Source organism: Accipiter gentilis, chromosome 2 (assembly GCF_929443795.1).
Source record: "Accipiter gentilis chromosome 2, bAccGen1.1, whole genome shotgun sequence".
NCBI classification, from domain to species: Eukaryota; Metazoa; Chordata; class Aves; order Accipitriformes; family Accipitridae; genus Astur; species Astur gentilis.
The window spans coordinates 33,092,044-33,108,650 of NC_064881.1; the positions used below are offsets into that span (position 1 = coordinate 33,092,044).

At 36.4% G+C, this 16,607-nt stretch overlaps 1 protein-coding gene across 48 annotated transcripts in view; it reads left to right on the forward strand.

Annotated features, from left to right (window-relative positions):
- RIMS2 (regulating synaptic membrane exocytosis 2) overlaps positions 1-16,607 on the forward strand; it is a 489,705-nt gene that overhangs the window by 303,958 nt on the left and 169,140 nt on the right. For all 48 annotated transcript variants that reach the window (XM_049817916.1, XM_049817521.1, XM_049817538.1 and 45 more), the window contains one exon: positions 13,085-13,241. In XM_049817916.1, coding sequence (XP_049673873.1) covers positions 13,085-13,241 — 157 coding nt within the window. The remainder of the gene's footprint in view (positions 1-13,084; positions 13,242-16,607) is intronic.

The following is a 16,607-nucleotide window of genomic DNA, read 5'->3' on the forward strand; positions in this document are numbered from 1 at the left end:
GCTGGTCAGTCAAAACGTGTTGCTGCCACGCAGCCACCTTGTCAGCACGTGTGCAGCTTTTACACCGGGTATAGTACACGCTGCTGGCAGGCTAAGGAAGGGTATAGAGGAAACAAGAGTCAGAGGAACACAGCTGGGCCTGGGCTTAGAGGAAAACAAGGAGGTAAAATAGGCCATCCTGGATATTGCAAGGTGGGGTGCAGCCGAGTATTGTTAAATCCAAACATCTAGTGAGCTACCTAATTACTTGAGTTTGCACAGTCCTGTCTTAAAAACCGTTACCAGTCTGAGCTCAGATGCGTTTCTGTGTTGTCTGTGTAGTCATCCCTGTATTTCCAGATATTTCATGGTTATCTCCTAGGCTCTGCTTAGTTTTTGACCCTGCTATGTTGCTATTCCCTTGCTATAGGTCTTGTGGTTGCTGGGAAAATGGGAACAACAGATTTTTTTTTTTATTAAACAGCATGTACATTTTATCAAGAAGCCCCTTTTTTAACTAACATAATATTATACAGACTTTGCGGTACAAACGGGGCAAGTCATGTTGTTAGCATGTTTATTGGCTGTGGTTCATTGTAGGTCTCTTATTAGAATATTTAGAAAGCAGACATTTTTAAGCACAAGTTGTCCTTGTTCATGTTGGAACAATCTAATCTTGCATATATTCCACAGTAAAACTTACTCCATCTCAAAGGAATAATTTTTATCTTTTCTGTAAAAACATTCAGATTTGCTCTGCTCTAAGGTTTCACCAATTTTACCAGAGACTGAACACTGTGGATGCAAGACCATTAAATTTTCTATCTTCCTTAAATCATTTATCTTCAAACAGTAATAGGCTCAGTTTTCAGATTATTACCTTAATTAGAAAGATATTTAGGAAAATTTAGGGCATTTTTATATTCCCACTCCCCTGTTTGCTTTACTACAGTCAGAAGACAGGAAGGATACGTAGCCAGAGTGGTGTGAAGTATTGGAACCAGAGAGGGGGTGATCCTCAGAAGTCCCTTGTTCCTACTTATTGTACCTTCGGTCTTAGGTTGGTTAGCTTTCTATATGTACTTAGTAGTTACTAAGGCTTTCAGATTGCCTGTCCCCCCAAAGGGAAGGACTTTCATATTCCCGTTGGTCAATTAAATTAGAAATGCAGCAACCCAACTTTGGAGTTTAATAGTAAAGGGAGGAAAAAAGGCGGGGGGTTGATGCATATATGTCTAGAGTGCCCGGTATGGTGCCATTTTGAAACTGAAATCTTTCTATTGTCCTGGAAAAAAGTACCGAGTTTGCAGAAGTTTTACCAGGTGCTTGAACATCAGCAGCATTCTTGTGAAACACCTAGATTTACAATTTTATGATTTCATAAACTCCTCTTTTGACAACTTGTAAAATTATGGTCTTTACAGTTCAGTGAATGAGTCTACTTCCCTTACCTAAGTTTTTGATGTACCTTTAGTTCCTTTAGGATCTTTTAGGTTTTGGATTTCTGCTGACAATTCTACACCTTAGTTGCATTTTAATTCAGACTGGCTGTGTGGGTGGGAAAGTTTGATGTTCTTTTGCTTTTGAAATATTTATTTATTGCCTTTCTTTTTTGTGCTGCTGTCACCATGTTAGCAAGTCTTTTGATTTATCCTTGTCTTGTCTTATCATCCACATCCTTCTCTTGTTTACGGTTTTTCTATTCATTTGCAAACTCGTCACAATCTTGGTTTAAATATATGCTTTCTTTGCACGAAGCCATTTGTCTCTCTTTGTTTTCTTTCTTTCTTACTTACCCCAGTTCTTTCATTTTGTATTTTCAGGTTTTATTTAACATGACACTTCACTTTGCTCTTTTTCCTTCTGCCATATAAATACTGTATCACATCAAGAATGTTTGCTAGTATCTGTCACGTACTCTCAGTGATCCTTTCCATAAAATTAATGCTTATTCAAAATATTGGACCTGCAAACTAAACTCCAGAAACCTTTAAGAAGAGCAAGAATTCTCTTTTGGTTTCTCTTTAATTTACTTTCATTCAAAACAGTGGACTAGATGACCTTTAAAGGTGCCTTCTAACCCAAACCATTCTATGACTCTATGATTCTATGAAATCCGTGGACCTTCCTTGATCTCATTATGTATTTATTTATAGTTCACTGAAAGATATATGCTGTCTGGCTTCACCATTTTCCTGATTGAAGCTGAGATTTTTCTCTTTCTTCACAACACCTTTTTATATAGCTGCTCTGGTATTGGTCCCATAAGGCCAATTGACTTCGTCTTTGGATAAGCTGGTGATAGGTAGAAATCCAGCAGTGGAAGATTTTTCTTAATGTACATCTGTAAGCAAGATTGTGTTAGACTGTATTTGCTGAAATAGAGGGAACTTTATAAGCTAGAGTTCCTTGCATCATCATCTATTTTTAATATATATGCAGTTGATGTTTGTCACTGCTGTGGTACTTTTGATCCACAAAATTAATTTACTGATGATAAAATGCTTAAAATATGTGTATTTCCCCTACCATACTTTAATTTTTACAAAAAATTCAAGTATCTCTTGGAAAAATTATCCATAAAAGCTATCACTTCCAGTGGCTTGGATCTTATCCTGCTTAGACAAACTTAATAAACTTCAGGCTTATAAAAGAGAGTGTTGTTCCTGTCAACGGGAAAGGCTATTAAGAACATAATGATATACCGATTGCAAAACTTCAGTGTCTTTTTTTCTGGTTATATGTGTATTCTACACAAGCTACTTTCGGAAAGGATTATAACATATTATGTATTTAAACAAGTAAGCAAAAGCGATTTTTGACAAGATTTTAAAATAGCTCTTTATGTACAATATACATTCATTTCATCTCGGTATCAAAACCACTAGAACAGAATCTTTGTTATATCTCATGTCTGCTGGATTTAATCTTAGTACAGGATAGCACAAGGAGAGGCACTAGCAGTTCTGTTTTTGTCTTTTAGATTGCTTGTATGTAGCCTTCAAATCATTTAAAGCATTCATTTTGCTGTCCTGAACAATAAGCTTTGGCCCTCATAAAGTTGTCTGTCATCAGCCATTCTGTGTGGGAGCACATCAGCCCCTTAGAATGCTCTCACATGCTTATTGATAAAAACAATACAGTATTTTTATATTGATTTTAGAAAAATTCCAGATCACTTTACAGAACACCTTTTAAAGTATCATAATACTAAATACAATTCAATGAAAAGCAGGGTGAGGTTTTGTTTTGTTTTTTTCTTTCTATTGACCAAAGTTGAATGGGCATTACAGTTAATGAAGTTCAATGAATATGGACCACAATTTCTAAATAGTTTTCTTCCCAGGTACTTCCTCATAGTGTATATTGAACCTGCTGTAACCTACTAAGTACAAGTAACCTACTGACTCTGACTTTATGAACAGAGACATGTATTGTCAAGACCTTTTAATCATAAAAAGTCTCACCTATCACTGTTGTGAGGCTTAAATATTGTGTGAGATATTAATGTTTAAAATTCAGTTCTACACCAATATCTCATCTGCACTACATCACTTTATGAAACACTTGTAATCTAAGATATGTTTCAGCGGATGAATCCTGGAAGAATGTAAGGCAGTGAATTCTGCATAAACTGCATTGCAAATCTCTGTAGAGAAGAGCTTTTCCAAGTAAAAGAATGCAGTCTCGCGCCTTGAGAAGAAAAGCATTTATGGTGATAAGTTTTTCTCATTAGGCAAAAGATAGCAAGTTGTCTCAGGAGCAAATAAGATATTTATTCAGAGGATAGTTATAGCCAAGTAGATTAAAAAACCATAATAACAACCAGTAAAGAAATTCTTACTGAAATTACAAAAATTATTCGGTTTTTGAAGAAGAATGAAAAGCAATTATTCATTTTTGCTTCACTTCTCAAAATACCTGAGGAGTCCTTTGTTCAAAAGAGTTATTTCACTGTCATTTTGCAGCCTTTCCTGCAGAGGAAAAAAAAGTCCTCTCTACTTGCTGATAATGTGAACTGCATTTTTATACCTGGATTCTGTTGATGATTGCTGCTCAGAGCAGATACAGAGCACACAAATACTTTGGTTACAGCTTGAAATCAACTGCAAATTGAAATATATCTTACAGCATTAGTATGTAGAGTGGATGACTTCTACCCTTACTAAAATAAATGATGTCATTGTATATCACCAGCTAGCCCTAAATGGGAGTCTGTAGTGTCCCAAAAGCCTGGTAACTATAGACATAAACATTGACAAGCTTTTTCTGTTATTATGTGTTGATACCCATTCCCCATGTCTTTTGTGGGTTTTTCCTTGAGTAAAAAATAACTTAGAGTCTGTGTGTCTTGAAAATTTCTGCCAAAATTGGAAGTGAGATTCAAGCAATGTTAAAATAGTCCTTATTGCTGATCCATTGGGTCAAGGGGTCTTTAACCATTTTCCTTGCTTTTAAACAAATGAAGTGTATATTTTTTACAACTTTATGCCTACAGTTCTTACCACAGGAATTTTTATGATCATTCTTCAAGCTTTTCCTTGTATTTTTAGTTTCATTTTTAATTTATCAAATGCAAAGTTTAGTAATAATTTTACTATTTTTAAAAAAATGTCTTTAGTATCGTTTCCTCAGAAACATCTTTCTCTTCAAACATCCAAATTCTCTCAATTAATACCTTTTTTTTCCTAAAACTAGTTTTATATTTTTAAGTATAAGCTGTATCACTCCATTTTGAAAGTAAAAATGTAATTAAATTCAAGTTTTATTTTCAGATTATCAGTAATTATCAGCAGCATTCTCTTCTTCGAGTAAAGTTAAGCAAATATGAAGTCAGCATGTTTGTTCACATTCTACCACAGTCCCAATATCTACAGAGTTAGAAAGGCATCTAACAGATAGTGGAAAGCTGCAAGGCAGTTGCATTCCTATCAGAGACTTGATCAATACTTCTCACATAAGGAAAAGCCTAGTTGGGATGAGTTACAAATGTGGTGATGAGCACTTCTAAGAAGGAAATGCTCTGTGAAAGGACTGATAAATTCCAATCAGCAGTGTCAAGAGGAGGCTAATTTGGGGGACTTGCTGGACAGCAGAAAATATACATGGATGAGTACTTAAATAAGAAGAAACGTTATCTGTATAGTAACTGTGGTTTTTTCAAGCTTTTTGTGTCATACTGGGGGTAGGGACAGCACTGAAAACTCGTCAAGCTGTGGTTTATTGCTCTGTGGGAATGTTCTTCATACACATTAATGCTAAAAAGAATTATCTCAAGTGTAATGGGTCCTTACATACCATTAGAGCAGTAGAACTAGAAACACCTCTTTAGGAACTGAGTTACTATGCAGCAAGTAACCAGTTGTTCCTACTGTAATGTTTTCTGGTTCCTTTCACCATGTTTTCATTCTTCCCATATCTGTAGAATAATATTTTGATGCCAAAAAAATCCCCAAACCCATGCATAACATACCTTCAATTTATAGAGTATTCAAATATTAATAATTGAATTTATTTGATCAGTTACTGTCAGCACTTTTTCAGAGGACATCCAAATTCTGCATTTAGATGTTCAAATCACCATAGAAGCTGAGCACATTTGTATAAAAGAACTGAACTCTCACCAAAGTGCCCCTGTGTGAAATTTTGGTATGTTAAGCATTTCTGGCAATTTGATTATATAATTGTTTTTAATTAGTGCTTGTTCTAAACCCAACCACAGTGAGTGTTAAAAATTAAATATCTGATTAAGAGAAGGCTTGACACCTCAATCAAGTACAGGCGTTAAAGTGGAGAAAACATCACTTAACATCAGTGTCTGAAACAAGCCAATTATTTTGCCTGTGATGCACGACAATTCTAATATTGCTTTTCTAGTACAATTTTAATACAAAGAGTTTCTCTCAAGTCAAACAAGCAGCAAGACATCTAAATTAAAAACTTCATTAGTACTTTTCAGTGGGGTTTTTTAGGTTTATTTTAGTGTTGTTGATGTGAACCTCCTATTTGGAAGTTTGTGATTTTCTGTAATTTTGTGCCTGAAATCTGCAGGATTTTATAAAAATTTATTAATATTAGTATTTACTGAACTTGTACACTGCATAGCATAATATTAGCACAGTACAGCTGTACTGTGTGGATGAATACTTTAAGTCAAATGTATTAATATTCTCTCTTAAAACAGATAAAATTAAAACTTCAGCTCACAGGAAGCTGTATTTAGTGTGCCTTGTAAAATCCCTCATTTGATGTGTATCATAGTTTTTAATGAAACCCTCCCATGAAAAGCAGAAGGTGGTAGCATTGCAGATCTCTTTGTCGTATGCCCGTTTCACAGTGTCTGCAGCTCACAGTTGTTTATTGCTGATTATCTCTATACTGATTATCAGGTTCTGTGTGCTTTGTACGTTGATTTAAGATGCTTGCCATAGTTATAGAGCCTTTGATTCTATGGTAATGACTTAATATTTACAGCTGCAAGCAGATTCCAATGTTTATCCTATTTTTACTACTGCTATAAATAAATATCTGCTTTGCTCAGTAACAGCTCCTTGGTCAAGTTGCACTTACGACCTGTTTTTACTGGGTATAATTTCTTTCCGCAAGAAAATATTTTTACTTTCTTTCTCTAACCTTATTTCCAGGGCATGGAATATTTTTGAAATTGGAAGTTAAATCGTACCTTTTTCAGTCAAGAATGTCACTGTAATTTTTGGAATGTCACCTGTCTTGAGAGAGACATGAATGTTTCAGCTCCTGGGCAAGCAAAGCCAGTCACGTTCTAGAGAGAATTAAGTTCTCAAGTTAGGAGTACCAAAGTTAGTTACCACTTCATATCCCATGGTCAATCAATCATCAGTAGCAACTTCAAAGTCTGTTTGGGGTTTAGAAGAACTCCAGCTTGATGGTTAAACATACTTGTTACAGTGCTGGCCACTTCTGGGGTGTAGGGGTTGGTGCTAGGCGTGTTGTTAGGCCTCCCGCATAAGCTCTGTGTTACTGTCATCTTCCTGAAACTTTGTAACTGAGGAGCTGGACCATTGCGCTCTGCCTCCCTTCTTTCTGCAGGGTCATCACATGCTTGTCTTTCCTCTGAAGCTCATGTGTCAATGAAAGGCACAAAATTCCTATATACAGAAGTATTTTATTTGATAAATAGTAATTGCAACGAAAGCCATTGAAATGCAATGAAAGAATAAACAAGTGAAAGATGATTGAAACAATTATTTTGGTATCAGCAGAGTCTCAATATACTTCATCTTGTGAAATTTATTCTTAAACAATTTCTTAGGTACTTTTGATAGTCCTGCCGCATCCCACTGTATCCAAGGTGGTTTCTTATAGTTTCTAAATTTGGGGTTGAAATCCGATACCAGTTGAAGTCTCAAGGTACAGTCTAGTATGTGCCATCTTTTTCATCTGGTTGCAGCTGGAGAAAAAAACCCCAGTGCATAGGTGGCATAAAGACATGGTCCAAAACTGATCAAGAAACTTGCTAAGCTCTTACCTTTTGGGTCTGAAAATTTTGTACACGATTATACTTTTTTCTCTGAGCATGTTTCTCAGAACTGGCATAGTCCGAGTGACTAGTCAGCTAGCCCCTACATGAGCCTAGCAGCTTTCTTAGATTCCCAGGAAATGAAAAAACAGTTTTCACCTTATCCCTATTCAATTATTTTAAAAAATACTCTAAGATGCATTATGTCAGGAGAAAATGCAGGGCTTTGGATCCCGAGTGGATGGAAGCATCCTCCTTGCATCCTTGATTTTGGCACCTAAGTTCAAAACAAGGCATCTTCTGTGACCTGCATCTACATGGCTGTGTTAACAACATGTAGGTTTTTGGATCATTTTTCTGAAATACCTGATTTTCCTCATGCATTCATACAGTTTAAATATTTTCCTTTACAGCTTAGATTTTGTTCTGGTTGTAAAGTGTTGGAATGATAATGACTGTACTCAAGAAACCTAAGAACCTTACTGGATCTATCCCTAAACTCCTTCCTGTCCACATTAAACACATGTTAATATTTTCTGGTATTGCAACTTTATAGAATGGACATTTTTATTGAATAAAAGTATTAAATTCTACAGATGTTCACAGAAACTTGTGTTATGTGAAAACCTGATATGGTTATTTTCAGTATGAGGTAGCATTCTGTGTTGCTTTGACTCCTAGCTAGTGAAAATATATGGTGTGAAATAAGGCAGAGCGCTACATTAACTCTACAAAACTGAAGGATGACTTTGGAATTAACTCATGTTGGTGGGTTGCCCTACTGAAACTGCTGCTTTTCAGTGTGTGACCTGTTGGCAAAAGAGAAGTTTGTAAATATAGTAGTTTCTGTTTTGAGTGAATTAATTATGAATTTCAAAGTTTATTTTCTAGCAACAAAGCATAGAGAGTATTAATCTGTTTCTTCAAACACAGCTTAACATGTCTAGTTCTGTTGATGCAAAATTATTAGGAGTGCTGATAGTTTCTGCCTTTTGAAATTGTTACAAGGAAGCACTGCCAGTGTTAGTTACCAGAAAGCATTGCATGTCTGCTTCCAATTTAATGTAAAACATTTTTTTGATCAGAATTATACTTGACAATTTAATTAGATAGTCATATATTTTGATTTATTGCAACAATAATGTGCAAGTGGTCAATACAATAACAAGTTAGAGCTTGAGGAGGCTTTTTTAAAAATTAATTAGTTTGTTTAGGTATGCAAATTTAATAAATTTAATTATTTTTATTTACTAGTTCTCACTTCTAGGAATTTTTTAGACAGAGTAGGTTTTTTGTGTTTTGTTGACTGAACTCCTTGCCCTTCACTATGTTCATTCAGGTAGAACACCTTATGCTGTCGCTCATTCCCCTTGTACTTCAGTGTCTGTACATACCAATTATTGTAGAAAACTGCTTATTTGAATGTTAGATTTTCTTTTTTTAAAGGATTTTTCCATTTCTTCATGTTACTGCTCTTCATTATGTTTTTCATCTCCAAATTATACAAATGCTTCCTGTGTATGCAGAATACTAAGAACCATCTCTGCATTTTTTATATCTATAGATATGGATTATTAGGGTAATAATAGAAAATATTCTGTCATGTGTACTTGTACAGTAAATCATGGGGTTTATTTCATTATATATAAGTTCATAATAACTTGCTCTTCACTTATGTGTGTGATGGGTTGACCCCGGCTGGATGCCAGGTGCCCACCAAAGCTGCTCTGTCACTCCCCTCCTCAGCTGGACAGGGGAGAGAAAGTATAAAAAAGGCTCGTGGGTCAGGATAAGGACAGGGAGACATCACTCACCAGTTACCATCATGGGCAAAGTACACTCAACTCAGGGAAATTAATTTAGTTTATTACCAATCAAATCAGAGTAGGATAACGAGAAATAAAACCAAATCTTAAAAAACCACCTTCTCCCCACCCCTCCCTTCTTCCCAGGCTTAACTTTACTCCGGATTTTCTCTACCTCCTCCCCCACAGCAACGCGGGGGTGGGGAGGGGACGGGAAATGGGGGTTGGGGTCAGTTCATCACACGTTGTCTCTGCCGCTCCTTCCTCCTCAGGGGGAGGACTCCTCACTCTTCCTCTGCTCCAGCGTGGGGTTCCTCCCATGGGAGACAGTCCTCCATGAACTTCTCCAGTGTGAGTCCTTCCCACGGGCTGCAGTTCTTCATGAACTGCTCCAGCGTCGGTCCCTTCCACAGGGCGCAGTCCTTCAGGCACAGACTGCTCCAGTGTGGGTCCCTCGTGGGGGTCACAAGTCCTGCCAGAAAACCTGCTCCAGCGTGGGCTCCTCTCTCCACGGGTCCGCAGGTCCTGCCAGGAGCCTGCTCCAGTGCAGGCTTCCCAAAGGGTCATACTCTCCTTCGGGCATCCACCTGCTCCAACGTGGGGTTCTCCCCGGGCTGCAGGTGGATATCCGCTCCACCATGGACCTCCCTGGGCTGCAGGGGGACAGCCTGCCTCACCAGGGTCTTCACCAGGGGCTGCAGGGGAATCTCTGCTCTGGTGCCTGGAGCACCTCCTCCCCCTCCTTCTTCACTGACCTGGGGGTCTGCAGGGTTGTTCCTCTTACATGTTCTCACTCATCTCCTCACCTGCACTTGCAGCTGTGCAGCAACTTTTTTCCCTTCTAAAATACGTTATTCCAGAGGCGCTACCACTGATGCTGATGGGCTCGGCCTTGGCCAGCAACAGGTCTGTCTTCGAGCAAGCTGTCATTGGCTCTGTCGGACATGGGGGAAGCTTCTGGCAGCTTCAGACAGAAGTCACCCCTGTAGCCCCCCCGCTACCAAAACCTTGCCACACAAACCCAGTACAATGTGTTTTCAGAATATGCCTTCCTTGAGATAACTTTTTATTTTCCCCAAATGTATCATCTTGTCTTTTAGAGATTAAAACCTTTCTGCCACTTTAAGACTATCTTTAGAAATTTGTTTGTTATTGCTATTTACAATACTTTTCAATTAATATAATCAGCAAAAATAACTGATAAGCCATTTTCCAGATTTTTCATTTTTTTTAATGGAAATATCAAACATTTTTTGAAGAAGCTGTTCACTGTGAAATTAGAAAATATGTGGTTTGCATTGTAAGGGTGCTGTTTGCATTTAATCACCTTTTGTCATAGTAAAAAAACAAACCTTTCTAAATTATCCCAATTTCTGTGGGGCTTGCTTCTCTGCAGAAAATACAGATTTGGGGTATTGTTTTATTTCAGTCTATGGCATGATATCATAGCTTAATAACTGCTGGTTATTTCAGTACATTTCTTACTCTTTACACAATACTTTTTGTCTTAGTGTTAGATACCATAAATTAAAAACAGTAAAATATAAAAAATAACGCTTAAGAATAGAGAAAATAACTTGTAGTATATACAAAAACAGTCTGCAGAGCTCTCACTTGGGGTCTTAACTCAGAATTGCTTATAGCTCTTTTCCTCTCTGGAGTAGCAGATAGTGGCCTACAAAGCTCCTCACAGGTCACTTGTATTCCCTTGGTTGCCTGTTACCTGTAGAATTTTTCTTTTGATGACATCTTGAGCAGAGTCTTCAAAGAACCTGCAAAATTATCCACTTCATTTTCCTGCCTCTCTGTGCTCTGCAGTGCATTTCATGTTCTTCCAGCTCCTGGGCAAATTAAAATATCTTATATATCCTTTCGCTGCTTTCTCTAGAAATGCTGGTTTTATCAATAAGTAGTAGTTCTCTATGCATTATTTTTGTACTGAAGACAATATTTGTTTAGTATATAAAACTGGCAAATATCTCATGGATGTCCTTAATTAAGAAATTTGTCACTGCTTTGTTACATTTTTTATTTTAACATTATTGAGCTTTCAGCTGTTACTTTAGCTTTTTCTTTTTTGGTTAAAGAACTGCAGAATTGCAGAGTCTATTGATTTCCAGACTGACTTGCAAAAGCTTTATTTAGACATCTTCTATATTTTACTCGTTAGTGAGCAACACCCTCTTTCAAACACAGGTAAAATTTCCCCTGTCTCTCCTTTGGTGATTTCACCCAGAACTGTGTTGCACAGGTCCTTATATACTTAATCAGTGTGTATGCTAATAAATGCACTTCATACAGAGCATAAAAGTCTGTAGTTCATTACTGACTCTCAGCTTAGACTGCACTTAACGTGACTTGATTGCTTTGAAGTGAGGAAAGACTGTCTGATCCTCAACACTGTTCTATTAATGTAATGTAATGGTGATGTGCTATTTTTCCTCTCTATGTACACAGATACACAGACACACACAAAGCAGCTTACACCTAAACATAGGAGGAAGAAGTTATTTATCAATTAGAATGGTCCATATATATCCTTGTCCTAAAGCCATACAATGAATATAAATACTCAGTTGGAAGTATCAAACATTCTTGGAACCATAAAATGGACTGAATTAATGAGATTTTGCTTAGGTGCTTACCAAACATTTTCCAGGAAGAAAACTAAGAACAATCTGAAGTAGAAGACCAGTACAAGCCAGAATATTTCCAGCGCCAGGTGGATTTCTCTAAATATTCTTTACTTGGTTACTGTCTTCAGAATAAAAAGTCAGTTATATCAGTTGTCATAGCCACCAGGAGCTGTCTGAAGACCTATTTCTGCAAAACTTTACCATCAGATATTTGCAATTCTTCCATTTCTTATCATCGTATATTAATCTGATCCTCACAAAATTTGTGGAAACTTCTTGGAAATTGCTGTATAGCTGGCATCTTTTTTTCACAGAGAGCATTGTACACTGGGACAGTGAATTCAACTTTTTCAATTAGATGCAGACAGTCACTTTAACACATCCAGCTTTTAAAAAAGATTTTTCTTAAAAGCCTATGTAAAATGCCCACGTGGTAGCCTTTTAAGCTATTGTAACTGGGAAGGCTTTTGCTTAGACCATTTTTGCCTGTTATCCTAATTCAAGATTAGGTCCAGGATGTAAGCAGGTGTCTGCGTGGCTTTAGCTTGTATATTTGTGAAGGAATCATGTTTAAGTTCAGAACTGTGAGTGAAATCTGATGTAATTGAGTCATTGTTTCTTTAATTGTTTCTGAATTACAAATCTTTCTTGAACCCAAACTCTGTATTTAACCCCATAGTAGTTTCCTATCACAATTTTTTAAACTGAATTTTGGATTAGTTTTTAATTGTGGATATTTCTGTTTGAAGTATATTATACACAAATGTTACAATACAATATTTTAATTAAAAATGCGATAATCAATTTTGTATGCCTTTCTAAGGAAAAAAGTCGGTTTTATTATTTTTATTATTAGTCCATCACATTGACCACAAATACATGGTAAATTTGCATACATTTATTATTATTAATTCCCCAGCTTGGTGCATGGCAATTTATTTCTATATTTTTAAAGTATAACTATAGGAACTGTAGTTGTGCTTAAATTAAGCATAACAACAGGAATCAACTTTACATAGGTATTTTTTATTACAAAACCCAAGAAGAATACATGATAACATTCCTGATCAAGTTCCACCTTTTATCATGCTTCTAACTACTACAAATATGGTAGGAAATTAAAAAGTGCAATTTCAAATTAATTGAATATTTGCATTTCTTTTTAGATTACCGACATAATGGGAGAGATCTTCAAAGTTCAACGCTATCAGTGCCAGAACAAGTTATGTCATCTAATCATTGCTCTCGATCAGGGTCCCCTCACCGTGGAGATAGTATAGGACGGACTAGATCGTGGTCTCCCAGTGTCCCTCCCCCCCAAAGGTAAACTGTTATTTAACTACGTAGGTATATAAATTTAAGTGGTATTGATCCTGTACGATACTGGAAAGAATCTCCAGACTTTCAAAATGGCAATCAATTAGTTAGATCTTACGAAATTATGCAACGCCAATAATGTTTTTTCTTACATTATACTGATGTGAAAAAATTCACCTGGTTTTGTCTTATTTTTCACCAAAAATCAGTACATTCCAGTCTAAGGAAAGGAAAATATTTCTCCAGATTTTCATTTTCAAGAGCTATTTAGAAAGTGCCATGTTTTATAGCATGTGATGGTTTGACTTTTTCTTAGCATTCATTTGTCAGTGAATGTTTTCAACCCTTTTGTCTGTGTAGAATTAAGGTTCTGGGAGAGCCATACTTCCTGCCTGTAGTAGTTTGCTTTCTACTATTTTTTTCAAACTTTGAAAGCATTAAGAATAAATTGACACACATACAATTTTATACGGAAAAATATCAACTCCTGATCTTATAAGGCCTCTGATAACTATTTATCTTGTGAAACAAAGATCAGGAAATTTCTTCCAAAAGCTAGCCATTTTTGGTAATGACTCCTACTTGACTGAATATACTGTTTAAGCTAGAATTAAGAATTTTCCTAAATGGATAAGCTTTCTTGAAAGGAAGCAGAAGGATAGATGTAAAGGGGAATGAAGCCTGTTTTCCAGTGTTTTTGTAATTATGTATGGGTAGGTTTCCAGCTGGTGTAATTCATCTGGAATAAAAAGGGAAGTTATTTTCTTTGCCCATAATGCTCGCAATTCCCATTTAATACTGAAGACCTGGTATCCAATATTTAATGTCAGGTACATGTGTCTATCCCTTTCTTCTACAGGCATTCTGATTCTCTTGTGTTCTGCTTTCCTTTCTGTTAGCTTTGGTCTTTTTTTTTAGCTTAAAATTCTCTTGACTTCATATTCTCTTACTCATGTAAGAGAATTTCCTCTTAAGAGAACATCCTCTTACATTTCCTCTAACAGACACAGAATAAATGATATCCTTTTGCATTAGTGAGGTATTAGGATCCCAAATTACCCCATATCGTCACAGACAGCTAACAGGCAGAAACTGTAAGTTTCTACTTGAAAACTAAAACATATGTAAAAACAGCCTGACTTTAAGTGAGACATAAACAGTAGATACAGAGAGGCCTGTTCTGTTTTCTACTATACTGATTTCAGTTTAAGTAATTGCCTATGCTAAATCTCCTGGTTGTTTTTTTTTGGTCTTGGATATAGACATAAATGTGAGCAAAACCTCTTTGTGTGTGTGTGTGTGTGTTTCTGTGTTTTTGTGTGTGCCTGCATGCTGTGTGCATTTTGGGCAGAACTTTTACCCAAGCTAGTAATTAACACTTGTCTAACACCATTGAAAAACCTGCTTTTCATTTTCTTGTAGTTTTGCATTTTTTACATGTATGAAATGTTTCTTGCTTCCTGACTTCCCTAAAGCTAAATTTTTAAATACAATTTTGAACTTACAGAGAAAAATGTTTCAGCTATTTCCTACAATGTCACAATCAAATGCATTATTTATATACTATTTCCCTGCCCACTCACCAAATCATTTCTTTGAGGACTTGTCGAGCCCAGAGAATTGGGTTGCCAGAACTTGAGAGTTTGTAGAAAAGAAGCATAATCCTTGGGTTACAGAAATGTCTTTTTTAATTCTAATAAAAATCCAGGTGTACTCAGCAAAGCTATAAGCATTATTAATCACATTTGCACCATGTTTAGTTGAGTTTGTTATACATGTGCTCCTACAGACATGTTGTAACTGCTGTAAGCATGCTGCACTCCCAGAGATCTCGCAAGTACTAATTGATGCCTCTGCAGGCAGGAGCTCTTGGGCCATAAATGTGCAAGTTGCTGTTATATCTTAGAAGCCATTTTGCAGTCCTCAGTCCTTCTACTGGATTTTGTTAATAAACTCCACCAAAGCCACATTGCATAGTAGCTGACAAGAAATTCTTACTGCTCTTCTAATGTTTTCAGCTAATACATTTAATGGACTCTGTAGATAGAATAGAGTTTAGACTGTGGCAGGTACTGAACAACATCATGTTTAGCTTTTTCTAAGACTGTGCATTTGAAAAAGCAAGATGAAGGTGACTATAGAAAGTGGCTAGGCTGAAATGGTGTGGTAAATCCGGTAGGGTGCTCATTATTCTCTACCATCACCACCTGCAATTACTCCTTTTCACTGGCTTACCTGTTAACTGGTTGCTCCGTACACATTCTGTCAACTGCAAGAAAGTTCCAAAAGAGTGAAGACGTGTGTTATGAAAGCAACTTTTCTTATAGAATAAGTTTCACTGGGGAAAATATGTCATTTTCTGTTAAATAGTAAACCTGGCTGACAAAGGCATCCTTAGCAGAGTGAAAGAGAACTGAAATAGTAGTAACACTTTGAAGTAGAAGAAATACAGTTGTGTAGGATGTTAAAAACCAGCATGAAGTCAGAATCTGATATAATACAGAAATTCAAAAAATAAATTAATTATTTAGAACAAATAAGCCAATAACACAATCTTATTGAAACTGGTTTAGGCAGACAGAATGGGACTGAGTTTTCAGGACTAAGGCTTATAATCAGAGTTTAGGCAGGAGGTTTGACTGTGGGCAGACAGCAAAGGTCAGATCTTTGGGAAGTTTTGCAGAGAAATTACAGCTTGAGAAAGCTTAAATATTTAAGTCAAAAGAAGAGATGAGTAAAACAAGACAATAATACTATAGACAGAAAAAAGCCCAAGATTATTTTTTTAAAAAAAACCTGAATGAAAAGAGAGACCCTGAGGAAAAGGGTGAGACAGAAACTCGAATTCAGAAAGGAGGAATGAGAATTGGTTGTTGGGAAGAGTAAAAAAGTTAACAAAGAACAGCAAAGGAACCCTGTCAACGTCCGTTTTGGAGTACAAATATAAATGAAAGAGTCCAATGACAGGGTAAAGGCTACACTGGATTTTCTTTCATTTGGGTATAAATAAGGGGGTTAAAATACATGCAGAGAAGTTGCAGAGAAGAGTTGTAGAGTAGAAGGTAGAATTGTACTCACTTTTAATATGGCAAATATAAAGTTTACTTTGTATTTGGCTTCACGAAAGCCAGAGTGGAGAAATGCTTTATGAGAAATGAAGTAGAACTGACGGTAAAACTTTATGTGTAGTGCAACATCTTCATAGCACTTTTATGCAAAAATAAACAACAGCATGGCAACAGCAACGAAGAATACACATACAGGTTATCACTAATCAGGGACTGGCAAATGACAAAGGATAAGGATGACAGGTACCGAAAGGGCAAAGTGACAAGGAAGGACACAGGAACTGAATGGTATAAAAGAGAAAGA